The 26,731-nt window shown below is 40.6% G+C and overlaps 2 protein-coding genes across 2 annotated transcripts; one reads left to right on the top strand and one right to left on the bottom strand.

Moving 5' to 3' along the window:
- The first annotated feature begins 8,489 nt into the window (after positions 1–8,489).
- Positions 8,490–20,617, top strand: LOC118245690 (granulocyte-macrophage colony-stimulating factor receptor subunit alpha-like). Its single transcript, XM_035542100.2, has 11 exons — positions 8,490–8,577; positions 8,747–8,880; positions 9,865–9,985; positions 13,158–13,287; positions 13,380–13,555; positions 14,729–14,868; positions 16,840–16,878; positions 17,267–17,399; positions 18,012–18,105; positions 18,696–18,777; positions 20,090–20,617. Exons 1-11 carry the CDS (start codon positions 8,490–8,492, stop codon positions 20,153–20,155), a joined length of 1,203 nt encoding a protein of 400 aa, XP_035397993.1. The 3' UTR covers positions 20,156–20,617.
- A 1,564-nt stretch (positions 20,618–22,181) lies between these two features.
- On the bottom strand, positions 22,182–25,760 carry SLC25A6 (solute carrier family 25 member 6). Its single transcript, XM_035542101.2, has 4 exons — positions 25,532–25,760; positions 24,257–24,743; positions 23,299–23,439; positions 22,182–22,823 (listed from the first exon to the last, which is right to left on the bottom strand). Exons 1-4 carry the CDS (start codon positions 25,640–25,642, stop codon positions 22,666–22,668), a joined length of 897 nt encoding a protein of 298 aa, XP_035397994.1. The 5' UTR covers positions 25,643–25,760; the 3' UTR covers positions 22,182–22,665.
- Between the last annotated feature and the right edge of the window lie 971 nt (positions 25,761–26,731).

Below are 26,731 nucleotides of genomic sequence, written 5' to 3'. Positions count from 1 at the left end.
AGGGTTTTTTCAAGAGGAGGTACGTGACTCTATTCTTTATGTTTTTGTGGTTTTTTGTTTTTTTTTTTTGTTGTTTGATTTTTGCCACAAAATAAATAAATAAATTGTGCAGAATCTAAATGTTTGTCAAGGATTAAATTAGGTTGACTTATAGTACAACATCTACAAAATCTGTATTAGTTTACTGCTTAAGAAAACCTCGGCAGAATGTTTGTGATGCATAAGCCTATTTGATTAAAAATGTAAATTTATATATATATAAAACTTCTAGAGCTTTCTGCAAGATTCAGGGAAAACTATGAAATGTCTATGATGTCTGTAGCTCTTTATTAAAAGGGCAAACTAAAATGAAAAACAAAAGGTAATAATTTAGTGGTGATTAAAACTTACATTACAGTGATATGTGATTGTATAAGAGTGCAGTAGTATCTCTGTAGAGCTTAGTACTATTTAACAGACATTAAAAACTAATTTTTCACACTTTAGCCCTTTTAATCCATTTTTTTAAAAAACAAACAAACAAAAAAAGCAGACTCGAGGAGGTTATCAAGAAATATTTCAGCATGGAAGCTGTCTCTGCACAGGTGAGTATTTCAATACGTATGCATGGAACTCATCTTGTTCATAAGAAACTTTAATTGGAAGAAATTACTGTTGCTTAAAGAAATCAATCATTTCTTGGACAATCCTAGTTATCTTGAACAGTTTATTTTGCTTGCAGACTGATTGTGAAAGGGATGTGGAGGCAGCTCTGGTGTTGCTTCACTATTTGTCTGTGGCAAGGAGAATTACAGAACCTACAGTCAGCCCTGGGGCCCCCAGCACAAGAAGAAAATTGGAGCAGGTCCAGAGGAGGGCCACAAAGATGCTCAGAGGGCTGGAGCACCTCTCCTTTGAAGACAGGCTGAGAGAGCTGGGGCTGTTCATCCTGGAGAAGAGAAGGCTCTGGGGAGACCTTATAGTGGTGTTCCAGTACCTACTCTTTGTCAGGGATTGTACTGACAGGACAAGGGTTAAAGATTTTAAGCTAAAAGAGGGAAGATTTAGATTCGATATAAGGAAGAAATTCTTTATTCAGAGAGTGGTGAAGCACAAGAACAGGTTGCCCAGAGAAGCTGTGGATTCCCCCTGGAAGTGTTGAAGGTCAGATTAGATGGGGCTTTGAGCAACCTGGTCTGGTGGGAGGTGTCCCTGCCCACGGCAGCAGGACTGAACTAGATGATCTTTAAGGTCCCTTCCAATCCAAACCATTCTACGATTCTATGATTTGACGTTTGTTATCTGGCATTTATTTTGCAATAACTAAAATAAATGTTCATTTCTATACCCTTTCTATTATTTATTCTAACTAGAAATATGTAGGTTTCTGTTTCTTTGGGGGGAAAAAAAAAAAAAAAAGTGAATCCTAAAATAAAGAATATGGGATAGTCAATGCAGGAAGGCACCTCTGGAAACTGTCCAGTCCCACCCCCTGCTCAGAGCAGAGTAAGCTGCAGCAGGTTGCTCAGAGCTGTGTCCAGTCAGCTTTTGAATATCTCCAAGACTGAGGACTCAACAACTTCTCTGAGTAGCTGTGCCAGTGTCTGCCCACCCTGAAAGTAAAAAGTGTATTCTTGTGTTTTAGTGGAATGTCCCGTATTTCAGTTTGTGCCCATTGCCTCTTGTCAAGTCACTAGACACCACTGAGCAGAGTCTGGCTCCCTCTTCCTTATTCCTCCCAGTTGATAAGATCCTCAAGATGAAGATGAGCCTTCATCTTCCCAGAATGAAGTCCCAGGTATCTTCACCTCTCCTTTTATGAAAGGTGCTCCACTCCCTTAACCATATGCATGGTCCTTTGCTGGACTTACTGAGTCCATGTCTCTCTTGTACCAGGAAGCCCGAACTGGCCACAGTACTCCAGGTTGGGCCTCACCTGTAGTAGAGGGGAAGGATCACCTTCCTTGTTGTGCTGGCATCATTACTACTGAGGCAGCTTGGGGTGCCATTGACTGCCTTTGCTATAAGGGCACATTGCTGGTTCATGGTCAGTTTCTTGTCCACCAGGACTCCAAGGGCCCTCTCTGCAAAGCTGCTTTCCAGCAAATCATCCTCAGCCTGTGCAAGAACCCCAAGAGCTCATTTTCCTTTAATGAAATTCATTAAATGCTTGTCACTCCATTTAGCTGGCCTGTCTAGGACCCTCTGAAGCAAAACAGAATAGTGCTATATCACTTCTCCCACTTTTGTACCATCTCAAAAAAAAAAAAATACTGATCTAGAGACTGAATCGATTCTGGAAAAGCTTCATTGAAGTAGGTAAATATTTCATTGCCTTGTATGCATTGCCCAATTTTTATCCCTATTTCTATGCCTCCTGGTACACTTAGCATGTGTATGGTGCTCCCCATATATCCACAATGTATAAGCATTACTTTGTTGTATGTATAAGCATCGATTTATGTTCACATCACCCAGAGAGTAAAATTCAAATTTTCATCTCTGGAAGGGTGTCACAGGCAGGAGAAATTTTCCCAGAGCCACTCAAGAAAACAAAGCCACTGGTAGAGCTAGGAATTAGAACCAAGGAACCTTGGACTCAGGTAGCATTTTCGGGTAGCATCTTGCACTCACACCCTGAAAGAAAAGACAACAGTCTGTACAGACTAATAGGGTAAGAAATTAAAGTGTTTAAGTCAGTCTTTAATTGATGCTTTGTGTAAAAAACTGCTATAGATATGCCACAACTTTTAAAGGTGACCTTATTTTCCTTCTGGCACATCAATAGTGAGATCATTCCAAAGCATATTGAGTTTGCCCATGCCTAGCTACAAAAGACTGAATATGCTCAAGCTCACTAGCATACAATGAAAGAATCCTCCTTACCAGGGATATGATCACTATTTCTGAGTAAGACAAATCATACATCTGGTAATGTTAGATAATAAGCTTAGCAGTAATTTAAATGTGTTCCTTGGTAAGATTTTGCTAGTAAAAAATTAACCATATAGTCTATGTCCATACATCTAAATAAAAGAAAGCTAGGGCTTTTCATAGCTCCAGGGTCACGTAGCACTGGCCAGCTCACATCCACATAGCTTAGGTGGATAGATTAGGTTTATAGCAAATCTGCCTTGGAGAGAACTAGGGAGTGAGCTAAGAACTGAGGAGAGTGGAAACCAGGTTCTTGAGTTCCCTCTGCATCCCTCCCCCATGCAGTAGCATAGCCACATGCTGAAAGGCAAAGGCACCAGTAAGGCTGGTCAGGAGGAAAAAAAAAGGAAAAAAAATCAAAACAGAAACAAGCATAGAGTTAAGAATGAGAGAAACACTACTTACACAAGTATGTTCTTGTTTCTGTTAGTTTGATCCTCCAAATAACACTTCCAAGCAGTCTGAGATAACTACACCTTTCTTCTGACACCCTGAGGTCTGTTGAGAGCAGAGAGAGTTTAACCATACCTGTTTGCAAAAGACCAGTCTGGGAGAAGGTGCAGGTCCTGAGGGTACAAAGCTCCAGCAGATGTGGTGCTGGAGCCATTTGCTTGGCTGCCAGGCAGAAGGTATGGAAGAGTAAGGCAACTGAATTAAGTCTCCCTGCAGCTCCTCTATCCGTCACCCTGCCTGCAACCCAGAGAAAATCCAGGAGACCTGGGTATGTGTTGGTGCTTTCAGTCCTGGTGGGGCAATGGAGAGAACACAGCAGTAACCCAACTCAAATCTTTTCTTCTGTAATTTATTTTAAAAGTCAGTCAACAGTGAAACACAAATCCATTGGGAAACAAATTCCTTCAGTGCTCTGGTCAATGGAAAGGGCCATTTCTTATGAGGGGAGTAAACACAGCTCCCGCTACCCTCACTACAAGCCCAGTGACATGTCCAAGAGCCTGGAGACAACAGTGCCAGCAAGCACTCCTCTAAGCAGGAAGGGCTGCAGATGACTCCTTTGGCAGTGATCAGATGAGCATTTCCATGAGAAAACATGGAGAGCATTTACAGTATGGGCCTGCTGTCATTCCTAAGAATTTGAAAGCCCAAGAGTCACAAGAGCAGACAGAAGGAGATGACAAGAAGAATGAAGCAAAGACAATAAAGGAAAGGAGAGCAGAGAGTTGAGAGAGAATAAGGAAGCAAACACCTAAAACTGAGGGTAGGATGAGGAAAAGAACAATGAAAGGTTAAGAGTCACTAAACAGAAGGCACAAAACAAAGAAAAATACGGCTATATGAAAAGAATAACAGGAGGTCTTGAGGTTCCTGTGTGCAGTTCTGAGGAGATCACTGAGAGCATGGGAGAGTGGAATACGTGTTGAGACCCTTATCTCACAGAGCATTTCAGTGCCGGTCCTCCGTACAGTTTGTACTTAAGATTCTTCAGTATCACTTCCCAGCAGCTGTGGCCACATCCTCACTGTAGCAGGATGATTTGCAAAGAAAAGATTGATGTTGCAGAGATAAGCAGAAAAGCATCAGGCTACAGTGAAGAGTCTCTCTGTCCTGGCTCAATTTCTGGAGACTGTAATGGACAGGCCATGCCAAGCCATTTCCTTGTCTTCTTCTGAAATGACCATAAAAATTAATGTAGAAAGACAGACAATTAACAAACTATTAGCATGCTTCTTCTCCTGAGTTCATAAGAATTTACCTAACAGTCTTAGAATTAGCCTTAGAAATGCCTGCAATCAAGAAAATGGCTACTAGAAAATTACACTACTAGGAAATACTAAAGCAAAAAATGCCATGAATTGCCATTGCTTCTTAGCAAGGAACATAGAAAAGAACAGAAAAACAACTGCTGGTCATAGTGAAAGGAAGTAGTGCTGGTGCTTTCCCAGTAAGGGAAAGGAAGGGAAGGAAAGGGGAAGAAAAAGAAAAAAAGAAAGAAAAAGAAAAAGAAAAAGAAAAAGACGAAGAAGAAGAAAAAGAAAAAACAAGAAAAAGAAAAAGAAAAAGAAAAAGAAAAAGAAAAAGAAAAAGAAAAAGAAAAAGAAAAAGAAAAAGAAAAAGAAAAAAAAAAATAAAAAAAGAAAAAAAGAAAAAGAAAAAGAAGAAAAAGAAAAAGAAAAAGAAAAAGAAAAAGAAAAAGAAAAAAAAAGAAAACAAGAAAAAGAAAAAAAGAAAAAGAAAAAGAAAAAGAAAAAGAAAAAGAAAAAGAAAAAGAAAAAGAAAAAGAAAAAGAAAAAGAAAAAGAAAAAGAAAAAGAAAAGAAAAAGAAAAAGAAAAAGAAAAAGAAAAAGAAAAAGAAAAAGAAAAAGAAAAGAAAAAGAAAAAGAAAAAGAAAAAGAAAAAGAAAAAGAAAAGAAAAGAAAAAGAAAAAGAAAAGAAAAAGAAAAGAAAAAGAAAAAGAAAAAGAAAAAGAAAAGAAAAAGAAAAAGAAAAAGAAAAAGAAAAAGAAAAAGAAAAAGAAAAAGAAAAAGAAAAAGAAAAAGAAAAAGAAAAAGAAAAAGAAAAAGAAAAAGAAAAAGAAAAAGAAAAAGAAAAAGAAAAAGAAAAAGAAAAAGAAAAAGAAAAAGAAAAAGAAAAAGAAAAAGAAAAAGAAAAAGAAAAAGAAAAAGAAAAAGAAAAAGAAAAAGAAAAAGAAAAGAAAAAGAAAAGAAAAAGAAAAAGAAAAAGAAAAAGAAAAAGAAAAAGAAAAGAAAAAGAAAAAGAAAAAGAAAAAGAAAAAGAAAAAGAAAAAGAAAAAGAAAAGAAAAAGAAAGAAAAAGAAAAAGAAAAAGAAAAAGAAAAGAAAAAGAAAAAGAAAAAGAAAAAGAAAAAGAAAAAGAAAAAGAAAAAGAAAAAGAAAAAGAAAAAGAAAAAGAAAAGAAAAAGAAAAAGAAAAAGAAAAAGAAAAAGAAAAGAAAAAGAAAAAGAAAAAGAAAAAGAAAAAGAAAAAGAAAAAGAAAAAGAAAAGAAAAAGAAAAAGAAAAAGAAAAAGAAAAAGAAAAAGAAAAAGAAAAAGAAAAAGAAAAAGAAAAAGAAAAAGAAAAGAAAAGAAAAAGAAAAAGAAAAAGAAAAGAAAAAGAAAGAAAAAGAAAAAGAAAAAGAAAGAAAAGAAAAAGAAAAAGAAAAAGAAAAGAAAAAGAAAAAGAAAAAGAAAAAGAAAAAGAAAAAGAAAAAGAAAAAGAAAGAAAAAGAAAGAAAAAGAGAAAAAGAAAAAGAAGAAAAAGAAAAAGAAGAAAAAGAAAGAAAAGAAAAAGAAAAAGAAAAAGAAAAAGAAAAAGAAAAAGAAAAAGAAAAAGAAAAAGAAAAAGAAAAAGAAAAAGAAAAAGAAAAAGAAAAAGAAAAAGAAAAAGAAAAAGAAATTTCTTGATTCCCATCAGTGACCCTGAGCTAGAGGACTACTCATGAAAGCAAAGCCATGAAGTACCTTGATAAAGCAGGCAGCAGTGCAGATCTCTCCTATATTCACACAGCCTGATTGGGAAGGTCTACCCTTCCACTTACGGTCTGTACAATGCTCTACCAAAGGTAATATTCACACACTTTGTAAGAGACAGAAAAAAAGAAAAAAAAAGAAAAAAAAAGGTAGGCGAAAAAGAGACCTGGCTAGATATAAAATTTGATTGCTGCTTTTTCTTTACGAAAAGATTTCCAAATTAAAGAAGCTCAGCAGAAGGGAACAGAAAACCAGATATGCAAAATAAATAAATAAATATTAGAAAAACATCAACAAGGTTAATAAGACCTCCATATAATCAAAGGATTTAAAACAAGAGCTGAGAAATTATTTATGTGTACCAGAAGCAGTGAATAGAATTCAGACAGATCTCCAATGCTTGTAATGGGAGCTTAAACAATTCACACATGTTAAGACCTTGTGAAATTACTATACTGTAGAAATAGAATATAAAATACATAGATAAGAAAATCTAATTAAAGCATAAACACATTCTCAAACCGGGAGTCACGTATCTCTCTCATCTATGAGCATTTGGTCTGTATATCCATAAAAAATTGGATAAAAGTCAAGGAAATAATTTAATATATTTAGATTATAAAAAGACTGCTGTAATGATCATACCCCAAAAAACATTAAACTCAGAAACATATCCTTCTGCTAATTTTGAATTGGGTATCATCAAAGACCTAGGCACGTTTACCACTTTTCCCAGCTTCTCAGGTGTATTTTATAGCCCTAATTCAATTGTGCATCAGTGAAGTTTAAAATTATCATGGAGATGGTTCTATGAGATATCTTCATATTTTGATTACAAAGCAGATATCCTAGAGGTTCGGCTGAGTCCAGAGTAAGATTCAACATGTTCAGGACCCAAAACAAATGAGCATAGAAAGTGCAGAAAAAAAGTATCATATTTAATGGTGATAGGGATGCAGGAAACTACACCTAACAATTGTGATTCTTTATTATACTCAGTCTTCCATGAAAACAGGTGAAAAGTGAGGGACCATAGTAAATAACAACAACAACAAATAAATAAATAAATAAAACTCATTCAGGTTGATCAGGAACTGACAGAAATGTCAGCTTTATGATGAATGCTTCTATTTGAGACATTCAGGAAAATGGAAAAGCAGATCTGTGGTCAGGGGGAAAAAAGTGAAAAAAGATTATAGTAAATAGCAAAAAAACAAAAATCAAGAACCCACAAAAACAAAAACGGGAAAACCCTTTGCTTCTAAAAAAAATAACAACAAATATAAAAAGTGATTCAGGGAAATGCTCCAAGCATTATTAATGCTTTCCTACATGAAATCTTGAAATCAGCCTGAAAAGCTTTTCAAGCAAGACTGTAGATTTGCCACAGTCAAAAATAAATAAATAAATAAAGTAAGCAGGTCAGTATTTCATTCCTTCCAAAACCTGACAGAGCCTTTCTCCTCCTGCTTTACTTAGGTAGTTCATATCTCATGGGTGTTTTCCATGCACACCTCAGATACAAACAGGAGGAGGCAGATGCTTTGAACTTGCCTTGGTGGTGATGCTGGCTTTAACAGAGCACTCACAGAGAAGTGAGTCAATCGTCCATAGCCTGACACAGCCAAAAACCGATTTGTCCACTTTCCAAAAGGTGCCTTCAGCAAAGAGCTGAAAGCCAGTGTAGATGTTCTCTTTGCAGCAGAAGCAGGAGTGCTGCATAGGAAAATTGGCAGGGTCATTCACAGGATCAGGAAGCAAGAGTGCACAACTTTTTGATGGTATGGTTAGGACAGATATTGGGAGAACAGCAAGCTGAAGTCATGGTCTCTGCACTGAAAACTGAGTGGATGTGTCATAACTAGAGTTTGTGGTGTCTGCATCTCAAATTGCTGTGCTATAATAGCTGATAGTGAGTCTATTCAGTTCTTTCAAAGAATAGGTGCCTACCAGAAGTCCTGAAGCACAACTTCTGCTTGTTTTTTCTAAAGAATATGTTCTAGGGGTAAATTAAACAACTTATTTCACTCTTCCCATGAAGAAAATGAAGCTTTGCAGAAAAAAAGTGCTCTTTGTTATCACTCTTTTATTAATTATTATTTTGTTTTTCTTTTCCCTGAAGGCTTTGTTATCTCTTTCCAGAGAAGGAAAGATGTTTGATACTCTTGGACTCATTTGCATGATTTGGTGGTGTATGACACTATTTCATCCCTTGCATGCTGACCTCCAGTGTACGGAGCGTAAGTATGATTTTGCAGACAAAATCTGAGAAACAGTGTTTACTTCCTCATTTATTAGAGATATTTATAATTAAGCTGGCAATAGTCATCTTAGGCCTGACAGATACTATCCTCTCTACTCAATAATAACAGCATGTCCTTACTGAAACCTGTTCTTTAACCCTTTCAGCAGAGACACAAGAATCACCTATCACAAGCTTGACATGGAATCAGGGAAGAATGGAGCTGTCCTGGGAGAGCAGCAAGAATTTCCCTAGTTATATTTGTACGATGACAAGGGGTGGTGAACATAGAAGTATTCAGGTACACTTGCTATTCGTTGAGACAAAAAAATTGCACCTTTTACTTTACCTCTTATAGACTACATTTACCTTTAAAAAATGGATCAGTTGGAGGTAAAATCTGATAAGTGACTGTTTGCAGTCTACGGCTTGATCTGTCAAGAGCTATGGAAAGCCACCACTGACACCAGGGCATATTCATTGGGAGAAAAGCACCTTGTGCACACTATAGAACCAAAGTTCTGTCACCAAAGTGGATAGGAGATGATAGCCTGAACTGCAGCTACTATGAAGTATGAGAAGGAATGTAGATGCTGAAAAAAGGGATTGAGAGACTAAGTGAGGTGCCTAGATAATTTAGAGAGAAAAAGATTCTTCAGATGAAAAGTGAATTCCCTGAATACTATATTGATGTTCAACATCTCAAGGTCTTCACCTGTTTCTCAGTAAACTGGATCTTGCCTCTAGGACATGTTGTTATAAGCTCACATTCTCCCAGCAGAAAAGGTGATTGGGTGGAGGGGGAGGAGGAGAGAGGGAGGGCTTATTTAGCACAGAAAAGGAGATGCTTAATTGGAAATATGTACTAGAATAACACCACAATATTATTGAAGATTATAAGCTTAATGCCATAGACACCTTTCTTAACCCCTGGCGAGACTAGCTGAGGACTTCTATTTAACCAGGATCCTGTGGTTAAATTCCATTTTGGTTTCCCAGTTTAGTCACAATCTTCTCTTATGGGGTAATATTAGCCTTCTCTAATAGTCACACACTAGTATAGAAAGCTTTTTGTGTACTTACGTGTTCAATGACAGCTTCACTCTACATTACCCTCAAGTGTTAAAAGAGGAGGTTAGCTCCTGAGACTGAAATATGCACAGATATATATACACACTAGATTTTAGCCATAGGACTTGTTGCTGACTATCACTTTCAGAGTCAGTGCCATCTAACACAGCAGAGGAAAAACAGACAAATAAGGTATCAACTTGTTACTTTTCAGGTGAAGAACAGAAAATGCAGGGTTTCAGTAGAAGTTAGTCTACCTTTGCACAGAGGGATAAACTTTACCATTGGAGTACCAGACATGAACATCTTAAAACATTGCCAATTTATCCCTGAAGGTAATGCTTATGATCTGGGTAAGGTTTTCTCCTTTTGCATTCTTTTAAAGGTAAACAGTGCCATAGAAAACAATTCCTTACATAGTAATTAACTAATCTTTAGTATTAAAAAAAAAGTTCGTTTCTTTGTTTCTTTTCAAATCTGTTAAAATTATTTGCTCTCTAATGACTGTTCTGCACTTCTGCAAGCGAGTTATTACTAAAAATGTATCAGTAATTGCATTATTATTTTTCTTGCTAGGGCTTCAAAATGCCACCATATTACAGTGTTTTTAGGACTGGATTCAAGTGACTGTTCTGGTTGTTATGAGTTTGAATCTTCATGCCTGCATCTTTATTAAATGTTTTTCTGCTGGGCTGTGTTGGGTTTGTCAGAAGCACGACCACAGTGCTAGCAAAAGGCACCGTCTAGAGATCAGTGAAACCCATAAAATGGGAGGAGGAGAGGAAAGGAAATGCTGGTGATAAGCAGATGGGGGCAAACTGAACGTAGTAATCTAATCTGGCCCTGGCTCACACACACGGTAGGGTTCCCGCAGCTGGCATGCACCCATTGTGCTAAGGCAGCTGTTCACAAACAGAAATATTCTGCATCTGTCCCATTAGTGAGTTAATCAAAGTGGGATTTAGGGAGATCCAAGATTTATAATTCCAAACCTGTAGTCTTTATGGCCCATTTTCCCCTTCCTTCTGAACTTGGTTTTCTCCATTAAAATCATGCAGTCACTGGTGCTTCTGCAGCTGTGTGTAGCTGGGATACTTCAGATCTGACAGAGAGGATGCAATTAGCAGCCTGCTCATATCTGAGCAGAGAAGGCACTGCCCTGTTCATCTTTTCCTGGGAACTCCACAGAGGAAACTTTCTCACGGTGCCGGTCAGAGTGAAGACAGGACTCTGCCTTTTAAGACCTCTTGCTCTTGGTGCTCTTCCCCAGCCAGACCTCACATCCACATGTGCAGGTTCCCCAAGGGAATCCCCACTGCTTCCTGAGGCGCCCTCAACATGGGGCACTGGAAGGGGTCGGAAGCAGAAGTGGAGGAAGGCCCCACCCCTTTGCTGAAGTTGGGGCACACCGCAGAAGCAAGCAGAGAATTGGCTGAAGGAGAAGGGAGAAGGAGGCCGAGCATGCCTGCACAGTGCAGCCATGAGGGAGCCTCCAAAGAAACGAGATCCGCACTTGAAAGTGCTCCACGAAAGGGACAAAGTTGCTCTCTCCAACGTCAGGGTGGACAGCTCTAGTGAGTGGGCAGTTTGATCAGGAGGCACCTCAGGAGAGGGTTCCCGAGTGTTGGTCACAGAATGAGAAATACTTCTCTCTGTAGCATCAAGGATGGTGTTAAAAGCCAATGTGCTTTGCTTTACCAATGTGAATGCTCTCCTCTCCCAAGTCTCACAGTTCAGAGGTAGGCAAAATACAGTGAGAGTCCAGTTTTCTCTCAACTGTCACTGCTAACCTAAGCAATAATTGATTGGAGATGCAGGTGTAACTAGCACATCCAAGCATGTGCCAAGACAGAACAGAACAGAACAGTTCAGTTGGAAGTGACCTTGAAAGATGATCAAGTCCAACTGCCTGACCACTTTGAAGCTAATCAAAAGTTAAAGCACATTACTGAGGGCATTGTCCAAATGCCTCTTGAACACTGACAGGCAGGGGCAGCAACCACCTCTCTAGGAAGCCTGTTCCAGGGTTTGACAACCCTCATGGTAAAGAGATTTCCCTAATCCCAGCCTGACCCCCCCAGCACAGCTCTGTGCCGTTTCCATGCGTCCTGTCACCGGTGCCCAGGGAGCAGAGACCGGCACCTCCCTCTGCGCTTCCCCTCCTCAGGATGCTGCAGAGAGCGCTGAGGTCGCCTCTTGGCCTCCTTTCTCCAGGCTGGGCAGCCCAGGTGTCCTCAGCCTCCTCACAGGACGTGCCTTCCAGCCCTTCTACCAGCTTTGCTGCCCTCCTCTGGATGTTTTCGTAGAATCATTAGGGTTGGAAAAGACCTCCAAGATCATCTGGTCCAACCATCCCCCTACCACCAATGTCACCCACTAAACCATGTCCCTAAGCACCACGTCCAACCTTTCCTTAAACACCCCCAGGGACGGTGACTCCACCACCTTCCTGGGCAACGTATTTCAATGCCTGACTGCTCTTTCTGAGAACAAATTTCTCCTAATTTCCAACCTGAACCTTCCCTGGCACAACTTGAGGCCATTCCCTCTAGTCCTATCGCTAGTTATCTGCGAGAAGAGGCCAACCCCCAGCTCCCCACACCTTCCTTTCAGGTAGTTGTAGAGAGCAATTAGGTCTCTTGAAACATATAATATAAATACTTGAATTTATAATATATATGTTAATATATATATTATAAAATATATAATATAAATACTTGGAATATAATAATATTTCAAGTTCCTTAACAGCCTTTATATATTGTGGAGCCGAGAGCTGCACACACTACTCAAGGTGAGGCCGCACCAACGCTAAATCCAGTAGGAGAACCACCACTTTTGACCAGCTGGCTATGCTGTGTTTAACGCACCCCAAAATGTGGTTTGCCATCTGACTGCAAGGGCACTCTGCTGGTTTGCGCTGAGCCTGCTGTCACCAGCACCCCCAGGGCCCTTTCTGCTGAGCTGCTCCTCAGCCATTCAGCTCCCAGTCTGTGCCTGTGTCTGGCATTACTCCATCCCTGGTGCAGCACCCAACATTTACCTTTGTTGAACTACATGCTGTTGCTGGTCACCCAATGCTCCAACCTATCTACATCCTTCTGCAAGGCCTCTCATCCCTCCAGAGAGATAACACTTCCCAGTTTAGCGTCACCAGCAAACTTGCTGAGGATGCATTCCACTCCTGCATCTAGATCATGGATATAAATGTTGAACAAAACCAGCCCTAGAACTGAGGGAACACCACTAATGACTGTCCACCAGCCAGATGTAGTCCCATTCACTGCAACCCTTTGAGCTCTGACATTGGGTCAGTTCATCAGCCAGTGCAGCATGAACCTGTTCAACTCACAGCTGGACAATTTATCCAGAAGGATGCCAAGAAGGATGATAGCAAAGGCCTCACTAAAATCTAGAAAGATTACATCCACTGCTATGTGGATACATCCCTCTATCTTGGAGCAGTCACACAGTTCTTCCTCCTAACAGAGATTGCTGTGTTTGCAGGTATGAATGGGTCAGCGATTGAAAACTTCTCCTGTGTGATTTATAATGTTTCTCTCATGAACTGCACTTGGCAGGCAGGCAGGAATGCTCCAGGAGATACCCAGTATTTTCTCTACTGGAAGAATTCAAGGTAAGTAAGCCTGCTTGAGTCTTGGGAAGCCTGAATTCTCACTCAACACATCACACTGCCCACCTTTTTCTGAAATACCTTGTCATATACAGTGATGAGAACGAGACAGAATGTGAGCTTTACATTAAAGGTGAAAATGGCATGCACACAGGATGCAGATTTCAAAATGTGATGATTGAAGACAAAACTGCTTATTTCCTGGTGAATGGGTCTAGCAAAGATTCCCAGATCCAGTTCTATGATGACTACATAAAACTGTATACAATTGGTAAGTACACAGACAACTTTATTTTATTATATTATTGCTGTATTAAAAAAAAAAAAAAGGAGGGGGGAATTTCTCTCTGAAGAGAAAGAAAGAAGAATAAAACATAAGTGCATAACTACTACAGGTTTCTACACAGTGGTACAAACTTGGTTCTTGAGAGCTGACAAGATATATTTCCAAAATTTACTAAACTGAACAGACATAGAGACTGCAATAGCAGCTTTGAGAACAGTGTGAACAAATCCATGGGATCCAAGTGATGAAATGCAATGGTTAATAACTTTCAAAGTTAGCTTTCTGGTGGGCTCATTTCACCGTCCCAATAATGCACATTTCTCTGAGAGCTGCAAGAGCAATATGTCCTAAAGCCAGAGGGAGGATTCAAATAGCATATTAAGACTGTATTAGTTAAATGTGGCTACCTACGTGTGAGCTAGGTGGTCAAGCTCCAATAAAGATTGGCGACAAGATTCGGTTCTCTAAAACATGCTTCTGGTTCCACTCAAGACACCTTCAGACATCCACAAGGCTTGCAGTTGTGCTTAGGACTTGTGAGAGACCAGGGTCTTTCTGGGTGTTCTGTGTGGTCTGAAATCCACAGCGCAGGATAGTTCAAACAACTGACTCTTGCCTGCAGTCAGTGCAGGCTGGAAAGCCAGAGCTGTTCAGCTGAGCACGCCTACTCCACAGGGGGCTTTGCAGGCACTGTGGGCACTACTGATGAGGTCTCTGCTGACTGTAGCAGTTAGGCACCCAGGTCACCCTTGGACAGCTGTATTGTAGGCACTCAGATTCAGATGACTTGATCTTCTACCTGAATACCACCACCTGGATAAAAATGACCATCTTTTTTCCTATAGAGACTTGCATTGTCAATGTGAAATTTAGGTGTAGAAGAAAATTGTGCACTGCAGACTGTATGACTGAATTACGCAAAATCCTTCATACACTTTTTTACATGAACTTCAGTTACTTCGATGTCCAACAGCTGCAGCACTAGATTCTCTAGTTTTGCTCTGTATTTTACTTCTGTTTACCAGGTAACTTTTGTTACCATCAGTAGCGCACAGCTGTATATAAGCTGCATCAGTTTTACATGCATTTTACTATGAAAGAGTTGTAGTTGATTACAGACCATGTCTACATTAATTGTTTCATTTCAATCCACTCCAGAAAGATTCACTCCTCCATTAAATGTCAGTGTCAACTGTACTAGCAATCCAGCAGGTTGCATAATTACATGGCAAAAACCCTATACAAGTTATTGGAAACGTGAAAGTTGCTTTGAGTATGAAATTAACATACAAAATAAGGTAAAAACAATTTCTTGGTTTGAATTTGGCACCATATCTAGCTACATGTATTTACATAGCATGCAATGTTCTCTTGCCTTTACTTATTAACTTCTGTCTCATAAGCTGTGTAGTGTCCTCCTGCTCTGGTCCTGCTGTTCTAACTTCCCACTGCTCGTGAACTTATTTCAAACTAATGAGATCGACATAGCAGAAAAACAGAGGAGAGAAGGTAACCGTTATGAGGGTTCTCTGTCCAAAGACTAGGAGAGCACCTGAGATGCTGTCCTCCATGAGCTCATCTCACAGATGACCGTATGATTGCAGCCCAGTGATCCAAAATGAGATTCCTTCCTTGGCACCAGCCTCCAGCCCAGGCCAGGGCCCCTCATGCTCAACCTGCTTCACAGGGTACCTCAGCTTCAGCCATCCTGATGGCATTTTGCAGATGCTGGAAAGCTCACAGCTGCCTCTCAATTTCAACACATGGGGCTGTTTTTCCCTGTCTCCTCCACCATCTCCCCCATGATGTCACACTCTTTGACAGTTTTCTCTCAGACACTGTCCTTCTTCTGGTTAAGACAACCCAATCCTCATCTTTCTGCACAATCCATCTCTTTCTTTCTGAACCTACTTTTTGAAATCAGAAGCTACTGAAAAAAGAATATATTCCTCCAGAAAAAAAAAAGATACCAGCGACTCAGGGGAAAGTTAATACAGGCCCAGGGCAGACATCCGCAAAGGATGCATTTACTTCTCAGTAAGTTATCCTCTACTCTCTGTGCAGTCAGATGTGGTATTTTTCACCTCCTAAGGTATATGACAAATTGTGTCCTTAAAATGCTTCTTTCTTTCCATTGGTTGTAAGAGGAACATAAGATGGCTAACTCTGATGTAAATATGTACATACCAAAAGCGAGCTGGGAATTATCTTACTGTATAGGCAGAGCACTACCAATTTACCATGGTAAGCACGAGAAAAACGCAGGGCAATACAGAGCATGCCAATTTACCACAGGTGAAGTATGTCTGGTATCCGTCAAGTACAACAGACAAGAGGCTGAGGCATCCGATCCTCCTCCACAGATCTCAGAAAAATTTCTTGAACCCACAAGTTCAAAAAGAAATAAGACTAAAACAATATTTAAAACTAATATCTCAACATTTATTTTAAAGAAACGTATGTTAGCTCTTCTTTTATCTGTAGCAGTAGGAATGGGTGGGATTCACTTTTCCATAACGCCAACTCTCCTTCTGACGTTACATGTTATAAACGTTTCCAGGAGCCCACCTTTTCAATGCTTTCTGGGATCCTTACTAAAACCACTGCTGGTGATATCGTTTCCTAATTTTTATGCTTATGTTTTTTTGTTTCTGTCTTAAATATTTCAAAATTTTCAGCCTCTTTGGTCATGGAAAATATTTGATTCTCGTTAAGTAAATTTTGACTGTATGGAATGCGTATTTGTCTAATAGAAAATACATTCATGAGTATTTGTCTAATAGAATTTGATTGGAAGGAGAAGAAATTTGCTGTTCACATCAATTTTGTGCCCTGTGTTATCAAGAAGACAGCTGAAAAGACAGCTTCCAGATCTGCTATGTTTAGAGGTTGTATATAAAGATCGCCAAAGATTTTAAACTTGATTACTTCATGGTCACTATGGCCAACAAGTCCACCAATTGCCACTTCACCCACAAGACCTCTGTTCACAAGCATCAGACCTAGGAGGGCACCCTTCCTAATCAGCTACCTTATAATACCTGTACCAAATTCATGTTTTCTTCCTTTTCTAAAATGAAAAGGAGGAAGCCAAAACTCTGAATGAAATGCCATATTCTGAGATGTTACTGGAGCAGAATCTCCATTTGGACTTTTCAGTTTAAAATTACTTATGATCTTTATAAGTGAGAAACAGAGAACAAAAGAGGGAAAAACATGATTACTTGACAAGAAAATCATAAAAATGAAGATTTGTCTTTGTTTTGCAGGATGAGCCTGAAAAAGATAAAAAAGATCCTCCTGTAATAGTAAGTATTCTTACCCTATACGTATTTGCACTTCTGCCTTCTTTAGCATGTAAATTACTATTATACAGAACATTAGTTATTTCTGGAACTATAGCTTTTGCATCAACATAAGAACTCAGTAAGATATTTTCCTGTGGTATCTTCAGATGCAAGTTTCTTAATACCTCTCTTAACAACTTTAAACTTCAAAACAAAAACACTCAGTGGTAGGATGAACTAATGTATCAGAGTTTAAAATTTGGAGAAAAGAACACTTAACCATGTATCTACAAAATCATACAATTTAGTTTTGTTTTTTTTACAAAACCCATATCAGGAAATTAAGCCCCAGATTTTATTAATATTTGCTTCTGGAATGAAATACACCATCTAAATGCTTTGATTTTAGGTAGATGAATATAAATACGAATTCAAAAATTATAATGTGAAAAAACAATACATTCTGAAAATCAGAGCACGTGGAAAAAACGTATGTATTGTAAGCAGAAGCTGGGGGGAATGGAGTGAACCAATAGAGTTTGGTAAGCCCATGGAATATTTTTCTTAATTTTTTTTTTTTTTTTTGGTATTACAACGTTTGCAAACCTTCCTCTCTCGAACTCATATATATGACTAAATCTTGATTCCTACCCAGTGACGTGGAAGGAACACAGTAGAAACTATTAATGCAGAGGAGATGCTCAAATACTGTGAAATGGAGGCTGATATCAGCCTGTGACCAGCTGTGATTGTGAAAGACAGCTATTAGTCAGATGCCAGGGTTATAGGAACTGGCTGAGATAGACCCAAACAGTCATCTGTCTGGAGCTCTGAGATTCCCTTTAAGTTCTTGAAGTTTTTATCACAATCATTCTCTTCCTTCTGAATCCTTTTCATCATTTCCTAAATGTTATTTTTTTAGTTCCACCACTACCTCTGCTTTTCATCCTGCGACTTGCTCCTACTCTGGATTTTTTTTTGTAATTGATCTCTACAGTTTATATGTTCAACTTGTTTTAAAATGTTTTAAGTAAGATGCCAAGTTGAAATCCTTTAGATTATTCAAGAAGTTAAGGTGAAATTGGAGTTAATTACTGACAGTCACAAAAGTAGATTTTGGGCATACTAGGATATTTCTCCCTTCGATTTTTCAGGTCAAGAAAAAGATTACTTCATTGTTGTGCTTTTACTTCTGATAGTACTTGGAACAATCTTAGTGACACTGCTCCTTTTTTTTCTTTGCAAAAGGTAAATCAATTTTATTAACATAGGTATTTCTGTGAAACACATTCTTCCTACCTCTATAAACTTGGAGAATCTGGTTATCGATATCATGAGGTGTTATTACCAGTATTGCTTGGGATGGCACTGTGGCACACAAAATCACAAGTGAAAAAGGGGGAAAGTGATAAAGTTAGTGACTGATGTGAGCAGACCCTGGAAAAAAAAAAGTCTTTGTTTTTAAGCATTTAACATCAACATTACTTTAAAATCGTTGACTTCACGTAGTGCAAGACAACAAGGAAGCAGTATAAATGAACGTGTCCTTTGATAAAATTTCTCACATAGTGGTGGAAGAAAGTTACACCAGGTGAGTTACTGAAAATTAGTTTAATAAATTATTTAGCGTAGCTTTAGTCACAAAGTAAGCTTAAGTTACCCAAGTGATCAGTGTAAGAAGTTACCCATCAGTCTACACTCACAATATTTTCCTTCTTCTCACTTAGCAATTTGTAGAGCAATAAATAACATCCTTAAGGTACAACACAATGCTTGTGTTATATTACCAGTATTTACCAGTATTTTCATTTATTCTCAATCCCTTTTTGTATCCAAAGGTATTGCAGTTTCAAAAGAATATTTCCTCCTATTCCACAACCAATAGACAAATTTAACACATCGCATGATGAAAATATCCAGGTATGCTTTCTCATTTATTTAGTCAAATTTGCATATATTTTTTTTATTTTTGCTTGTTTATTGCCTACAATGTTTCAACAGGCAACACCTTTTTCAATAAAGCTTTGAGAAGTGAGAAGTTTTCAAACCTTTACAAAGGCTCCTCAAAGCTATGGTTATTGAAACTCCTGTTTTGGTAACTGTATACCAACACATTGCCCTGAAGATGATAGGTATCATCTTTGGCTTTAATATAAGGTAGATAGCAATGCAACTTGGATGAGTTTCCTCATCCATAAGTTACAAAAGCCTGGTATCTCATTTCCTATCTGGCTACAGAACAGCAGCTCACGGTGTACCAAATTATAAATTGGTATTTGCTAGTAAAATAGCAAGCAGTCCTTAAATCTTGCAGACCCTCCATCTGGATGTTTATGCTAAACTTGAGGGACCTCAAAATCCCTGTACTTGTATTACTGGAATAACACAACACCCAGAACCCAGGTTATCTTTGTGGATGTGGTTTCATAAACTGTGGCATGGGCACTTCCACGCAGGCAGCAGCTGATCAGTAGTAATTGCCAAAGTTCAAGTTCACAGCTGCCAACCCTGTGAAGGTATTTTTTCCAGTCTCTTACCTGCTTAACACCTTCTAGACTCTTCTTTGCCTATTTTAGTCTCAAAAATTAGTTTCATCTCTTCTTCCCAAAGACGATCAATGGTAAAGATGCTTGAATGTTGTAAACCTTCAAAAAGGATAAAGCAAAAATGTGTTCTCAGGAGAACTTCCCCATTGAATACCAGGACTATCTATTCCTGGCATTTAGGTTTAATACATTTATGAACTCTTTTTAAACTTCCAGTGGTCCTTTGCTTCAACTTTCTGATGCCTGTATTTCCTCATTTTGTCCCTGCTTCCTCTAATGACCTTTTCACATCTTCTCATTGTTTGTCCTGCTTCTTGACACAGCTATCCCCTAGATCATTGAAAAAACTCATGGTTTATAACCCTAGACTCTGCACCGAGTTTGCACTTGCTTCCTTCACATTTATGTTTAAAGAGTGCTTGCTTTCCCATTTGATTTGGGTAAGATTCTACTCAGTTCAGACAATTTATGTTCCTGGGATCCTTCATTTTATTTTAGTGATCTTCCCTCACTTTGTCCTTTTATGTCTATCCCCTGCAACTACAAGCATTTCATACGCATCAGAACAGCAAAACCAATATGCCTTTGAAAGCAGGTGTGTCTAATATTTCTGAATGTTCTCTGCTCAACAACAGTATATCTGTAACTTATTGCAAGTTAAAGGCTAATGAACGTCTCTCTCCTAGACAGACGTGTTTCCATCCAGTCTAAGCTGTACTAAGGAAGTAACTATGGTTGAAGAGATGACCTAACTTTCTAAAAAGAAAGACTTGGATTCTTCACCACAAAATCATGCATCATGACAATCAACAAGCATTTAAGGTGTTCTTCACAGTACAGACTAGAAATAAACACCTATGAAATTTTCCCCCATTAAAAACAAAAAAAATAAAAATAAAAATAAAATGGAATAGGAAGCTTTCTAAAATACAGGCCTTAGATTTAGATTCCTGCTTTTTTGTATGTACATGTAAAATTCCAGATCTTTTTCTGTTAAATGTATTTTTCAAAATAAACACATTTTACCAAATAAGTGCTTCAATAAGGCAGAGAACAAATGCTTTTTTTTAAAAGTCATTTATTGTTTGCCTCTTATGTTCCCACACTGCATAATCACATTGAAAATTGCTGCTGCATGACTAAGGGAAGCAATATACTAGAAAAATGAACACCAAGTAGTACATGCTGAAGTGCACAGCATAGCTAATTGCAGTTCCACTTACAGAACAACCCACACTTACATTGATTTATTTTCCTATTTCCTCTGGTTAAAACCAAATTCTGTAGTGGGGGGGTATGAGATTTGTCATCCCCCTGTTCAAGAACTGCTCGAGTAATTGTCACGCTTGGTTCTTCCTCACAAAGCTAGGCCACCATGCACTCACAGCAAGGTTATGCAAGGTGCTTTATCTCTACCTTTCAAGCCACTGATGTAGAAAGTAAGCCTACGCAACCTATTTATACAGACAACCTTTTCCCCTGCCCCCCCCCCCAATCAATATAATTACAACTGAAACAGCAGCTTGATTGGCAAGGTCAACATCAAATGACCTGCTCACATCACAAGAGAGCTACCATTACTGAACAAGGTAAAAAAACCACCTGCAGTAGGTACATAAAGTTTGCCATTAACCTGTGTACAAAGTAGCTATGTAATGTACTTACATTCATACAAAGATGTTGAAAGCAGTGCTTGTGCCAAGGAACATCATGTTGGAGCCAAATAATCAGACAAAGCCATGTAGTAAATTTAAATACCTCATCTTGAGTAGCAACCTCAGAAGGCACAAAGAAAACCTCAGCTCAGTCAGCCTTCAATGACTCATACAATGATACCATTTCTTTCAGATACAGGGCTAGTTCTTAAGAAGATGACTGGAAGATGAACACCTTGCCTTCCTTTACTGGTCTCCCCACATCCTTGTAGATTACAGAGTTCAAAAGCAAGATTATATACACACATATGAAGATCACAGATTTAATTCCCCATACTGCCATTTGAGATAATGTACTACCTGTTTTTAGCCTTCAGACAATCCTTGAAAGTAGACATTATTCAGTGATTATTGAAGGCTGACCTACCTTTACCTCTATTTTAAAGCTACACAGGATCATGCATGTTCCCTGTCACATACCCTAACAACCGCACCTCTAAAACTGAGCTTCATTTCAGATTAAATCCATCTTCCACAGAGGTACTGACCGACCACTGCTAGAGATCAGGCCAAGCACACTCTTCAGTGGCACGATCAGCATTTCCAAATAGCAGCAACAATACAATAGATAGGTCACTCAAACGTTAAAGGCATTTCACTGGGTTCCTAGGTTTTTGCATGAATGTCATGTGTTGCTTTCTATATTAACTTAAAGAATATACATATTCCATTTTAAGTTGTTTCCATATTCCATTTTAAGTTGCTTCACCAAGGGCAAGAGCATCACTTTTTGACTGCCCTTGGAACTTTGGGTTCTTGTAGTGCTACAACAAAAAAAAACCTCATTTTACATCACATGAAAAGCTGCAAATCAATTTTTAAGAATCATGCAAAAAGCCACTTGCAGCAGCCCATCATACACAATCAGGCACAAAGAATGGGAGTGGTTTCTACTAGTACAACCTATGCTTTTCCTCGAAGTTCTCACGTTCAATTATTGTAATAAAATCAAGCTTATTCTGTTATAGTGCAGTGTAAGTGTATCAGATGAACCATTATCCGAAACAAGTTTTCAAAGAAAAGAGGCTTTCCCAAAGCTTTGATGTAATAATTTCAACACAGACAGAGTAAGTATGTTTATTGTTTTACAGCAGAATGCCCCAATTTAAGAACAAAATTGCTAGATGTTCAGCTGTGCAAAATGGTACATAGTGCTTCAGTACAAGTGGAAAAGAATGATTTGTTAGCAAGTACTTTCAAAGACAATTTTATGGTCCTAAAAAAGATAGGACTTGAAACTGGGGACTGATCCATGGGCATACAATGCTTTTCTACCTAACTTGGACCCAGCCACTTTGGACCCTGAACCAGTGACGCTGATTTCTCATTGCTGAAATAAGTCACCACACTGAACTGCCAGATTCAGTGTCTTCACACAGGTTACTGTGATATGGATCAGTTCTGTATGTCAGTTTCTAGCCCCATCTACAAATATCATCTGGCTCCGATAAATAAGACTCACAGGAATTTCTTGAAGGTCAATGGTCCATAATGGTAGTTATTCTACATGATCTGCTCAACTTGATTTCAAATTCTAGTTAGGCTGCTTAAATGACTTTCTTGAATTCATCATACAGCACAAGCACGAAAGCTCCCCCCATGCCTCGGAGAACATTAGACCATGCACCCTTGAAGAACGCCTTTCCTCCCTCATCCCTTGCAATCTTCCGCCAGCAGTCAATCGTTCCAGAGTACATGATATCAGCTGTAGAAAAAGAGCAAAGTGATTTTTAGCTCCTGTAATTGTATCTCAGGTGTCTTTAGCAACTGCCATTTCACTTCTCTAGCTACTTTATGTCCCATACCTTGCTTTAAGACTACCACACTACTAGTTTAGGCAACAGAAAATCTTGCTACCTGCCTGCCTAGTTATTAAAAGTTATGTCACAAAAGAATCTTAAGTGTTCTTACGGCATCTATACTGTCAACTAATTGCTTTCACTTAGCTTGTCACTGTAAACAGCCAGCCCATTTACCCAATTTATATTCCACAAAGTCCTCAGCATAATTCCTCACAAACACCACAAGTTGTGAGCCTTACTGAACTGCCTCATACCACTTAAACATAATAAAACTTAACAGAGATCTATGGAACAAGGAACTGGAAGTGCTGAGGGATGACCGTTAGCAACTCCATCTTGCTAGCGCTGCGTAAAAAACTACACAGGGTAACAGCCTACCTCCTTTGCGTCCCGACTGCATCATCATCCTACGCCGCACTGTATCGAAAGGGTAGGAAACCACACCAGCCACAGCTGTCACTGTCTGTGCAATCATCCAGCTGATAACAATGTGAGTATTTCTGGGATCTGGCAGCATGCCTGCAATAAAGAAACTAATTAGCTTTTTATCCTCCACATCCTCCTCCAATTCAGTGCACACCAGCTACTTTAGTAGAAAAGCTTTTATAAGACATTGTAAAGCTATGATTTAAGTTGCAACAAGACACTTAATACACTTGAAGAATACTTCGGCGTGTAGAAAAAAATCAAGGAAACCCACAGTATTTTATTCCCAATAATCAAAATATGGAATTGGACTTGATGATACTTATGGGTCCCTTCCAACTCAGGATATTCTATGATTCTATGAAATTCAGCCACCAAGATCCTTTCAGACTGGCACAGTAAGTGTTTTAATCATTCCCTATATGCTTACAGAAAGAAGTGTCACTAGAATAACTCATTGTCCCTATAAATTTTAATGAACTATACATGCCAACGATTTCCAAACCCAGAAGTCAAGCTTAAACAAATGCTTTCTGAAAGCACTGCTCAAACCAATTCTGCTAAGCACACCCGAATTGGTCTAATGTAACTACAGCAACTCAGTGAGCAAAACCAAACTTACAATATTTGCATATGGTTACCAACAAACATTACTGCCATAAGGAAAACCTGATGGTTTTTAATGGTCAGAAAAACAACAGGAAAATTCAAAAGCAGCCTGCACTATCAATACATGATGAAGATTTGCTTTGAACAGTGTCACTGGCACATCACACTGATGCTGACCGACACCCCCTTCTGCTCCCACACTTACATAAGCTATAGATACAACAAAGTGACATGCGAGAACAGACGTAAACAGGCAATACAATTCTGCAAATAGGTCATGAACTCCCTCCTGAAATTTTACCTTTTGCTGTATCGTAGATTCCAAAGTAGGCAGCTCTATAGATGATGATGCCCTGGACAGAGACATTGAACCCTTGGTACAAGCCACGCAGACCATCAGACTTGGTGATTTTGACTAGACAGTCCCCTAGACCAGAGAATTCTCTGTCTGCACCAGCTTTTCCAACATCGGCGGCCAAACGGGTTCTTGCAAAATCCAAGGGGTAGACAAAGCAGAGGGAAGTGGCTCCAGCTGCACCACCAGAGGCCAGGTTACCAGCAAAATACCTCCAGAACTGAGTGTGCTTGTCTACTCCTCCCAGGAACACCTGCTTATACTTATCCTTGAAGGCGAAGTTGAGAGCTTGAGTTGGGAAGTATCTGATGACATTCGCCAAATTTCCTCGCCAGAAGGACAGCACTCCTTGCTCCTTTGGAATACGCACTACACAATCGATGATGCCCTTGTACTGCTTATCAGCAGCAATTTGTTTACTTGCGTGTTGCACCTGCAAATACAAGTACGTGTTTTTGATTCTATGCCTTAGCAGGCCTGCACTGCGTCTTGGCTTAAGCCTGTTTGGAGCGTAACAGGAAGAGCTGCTAGGCCAGAACGCCTGACAGCAGCTGGATATAGAAACCGAGTCTCTGGTTACCACAGTAAGCCTGCCCTGATAACAAGCTTCCAAAAAACCTCAAGATTCCGGGTCGGCATGAATATTAAGACTGAAAACCGATGTCAGTGCGCGACGGCCGAGTCCCCCCGCAGAGGGGCTGCCCGAAGGGGTGTCAGCGCTGCTGGGGGGCGGCTAACGGCCGCCGGGGGCCCGTTAACGGCCGCGAAGGTCACGCGAGTCACCTTGTGGCGCCGGGCCGCCCCGCCCAGGTCACGCCAGGCCCCGCCCCGCCGCCAGCACCGGCCAATGGGCGGCCGGGGCGCGCCGTCACGTGAAGGCCGCCAAGATGGCGGCGCGCGGCCGCCCTCCCCTACGCGCCCCGGCGCCCTCGGCGCGAGGAAGTGACAGCGCGCGCCGCCCCCTCTCCCGGCCCCGCCCCGCCCCCGCGTAGCGGAACCGGCTTCCCCGCCGCCGCCGCGCGCGACCACCGCCCACGTGACCACCCTCCCTCCCCCCCCCAGGGGCCGGCATCCCCCTTTGTCTCGCGCGGGCAACGGCCGCCTCCTGCCCCCTCCCTTCCCGCCCCCCCCACCGTCGCCAACCGCCTGAGGCCCGCGGAGGGAAGGAAGGAGGGAGGGAGGGAGGGAGGGAAGGCCACCGGGCCCGGCCGCGCCGCCGACCTGCAGCAGGAGCTTGACCCGCTCGATGGGGGCCACCGCCGTCTTGCTGATGGCCGCGGCCACACCGCCCGCCAGGAAGTCCTTAAGGAAGGAGATGGCCTGCTCCGCCATGGCCGCGCCTGGCACCGGGGGAGGTGGGGGACAACCAACGCCGCCGCCGCTCGCGCCGAAAAGGCGGCGCCGCCGCCGCGCATGAGCTAAATGCCGGGCCCCCGCCGGCCACGCCCCGCGCCTCGCGCCCCATTGGGCGAGCCGCGATCGGGGGCGGGGCCTCGCCGCGGGAGGGGCGTGGCCTCGCCGGCTGAGGGCGGCGGTTGCGGCCGTTGCTCCCCCCTCACGCCCCCCCCCGCGGCGCCAGTAGCGCAGCGCCGCGTCGGCCCGGCGGAGCCCTACGGCTGCGCCTAGCCGGGGGGCGTTAGTTGCCGTGCGCCTTGTGTAACCGCTCTCGCTTTTAATGGACGCTTCCTACAAACGTAAATAGAGCCGACCGTGTTCTTACTCAGATGACTTGGCTGGCGAACCACAAAGCTGCAGCGGCTGAGGTGTCCGAAACCGCTGGTTACGGGTGTGTGTGCGCCCTGCGGGAGCCGAGAACCGGAGCTTCTCTCTCAGGCAGTGCTGAGGGAGATCAGGATGCACCAGGCGCGCTTCCACCTCGCAGACTTTGTCTCTGCTCTGGGATGAATGATACTGCGTGCTGCACATCACCGCACCTTGTATTGCACATCGAAAGATATGAGGGAAATTGTATAATGGGCTAAAGTTGCGCCAGGGGAGGTTTAGGTTGGATATTAGGAAGAACTTCTTTACTGAAAGGGTTGTTAGGCATTGGAATGGGCTGCCCAGGGAAGTGGTTGAGTCGCCATCCCTGGAGGTCTTTAAAAGACGTTTAGATGTAGTCCTTAGTGATATGGTTTAGTGGAGGACTTGTTGGTGTTAGGACAGAGGTTGGACTCGGTGATCTTGGAGGTCTCTTCCAACCTAGGTGATTCTGTGATTCTCTGATTCTGTGATAATTGTATGCTATTTTATATCCTGAGCCATGATATGGAGATAGCGAAGGGACTCTTCTGCCAACACGGTGTTAACAGGACCATAGGTTGGATACATGCAATGAAAAGCTGTGGTGTGTGTTCTCAGGGAGACACGTGCAGCTTAAACCGTGCTATTTATCTCATTAAAAAAAAAAAAAAAGCTTGT

The sequence above is a fragment of the Cygnus atratus genome, chromosome 1, assembly GCF_013377495.2.
Source record: "Cygnus atratus isolate AKBS03 ecotype Queensland, Australia chromosome 1, CAtr_DNAZoo_HiC_assembly, whole genome shotgun sequence".
NCBI classification, from domain to species: domain Eukaryota; kingdom Metazoa; phylum Chordata; class Aves; order Anseriformes; family Anatidae; genus Cygnus; species Cygnus atratus.
Note: the sequence above shows the minus strand (reverse complement) of the source record. Positions and strands in the feature narration are given on the sequence as shown.

Excerpts from the sequence above, each read along its gene's own strand:
- SLC25A6 (XM_035542101.2), bottom strand. The coding sequence starts at position 25,642 with ATGGCGGAGCAGGCCATCTCCTTCCTTAAGGACTTCCTGGCGGGCGGT. Across the intron at positions 24,744-25,531 it reads GGGTCAAGCTCCTGCTGCAG|GTGCAACACGCAAGTAAACA; the intron begins GTCGGCGGCGCG and ends TTGTATTTGCAG. Across the intron at positions 22,824-23,298 it reads GCAGTCGGGACGCAAAGGAG|CTGATATCATGTACTCTGGA; the intron begins GTAGGCTGTTAC and ends CTTTTTCTACAG.
- LOC118245690 (XM_035542100.2), top strand. The coding sequence starts at position 8,490 with ATGTTTGATACTCTTGGACTCATTTGCATGATTTGGTGGTGTATGACA. Across the intron at positions 13,556-14,728 it reads CATAAAACTGTATACAATTG|AAAGATTCACTCCTCCATTA; the intron begins GTAAGTACACAG and ends AATCCACTCCAG. Across the intron at positions 14,869-16,839 it reads AAATTAACATACAAAATAAG|GATGAGCCTGAAAAAGATAA; the intron begins GTAAAAACAATT and ends TTTGTTTTGCAG.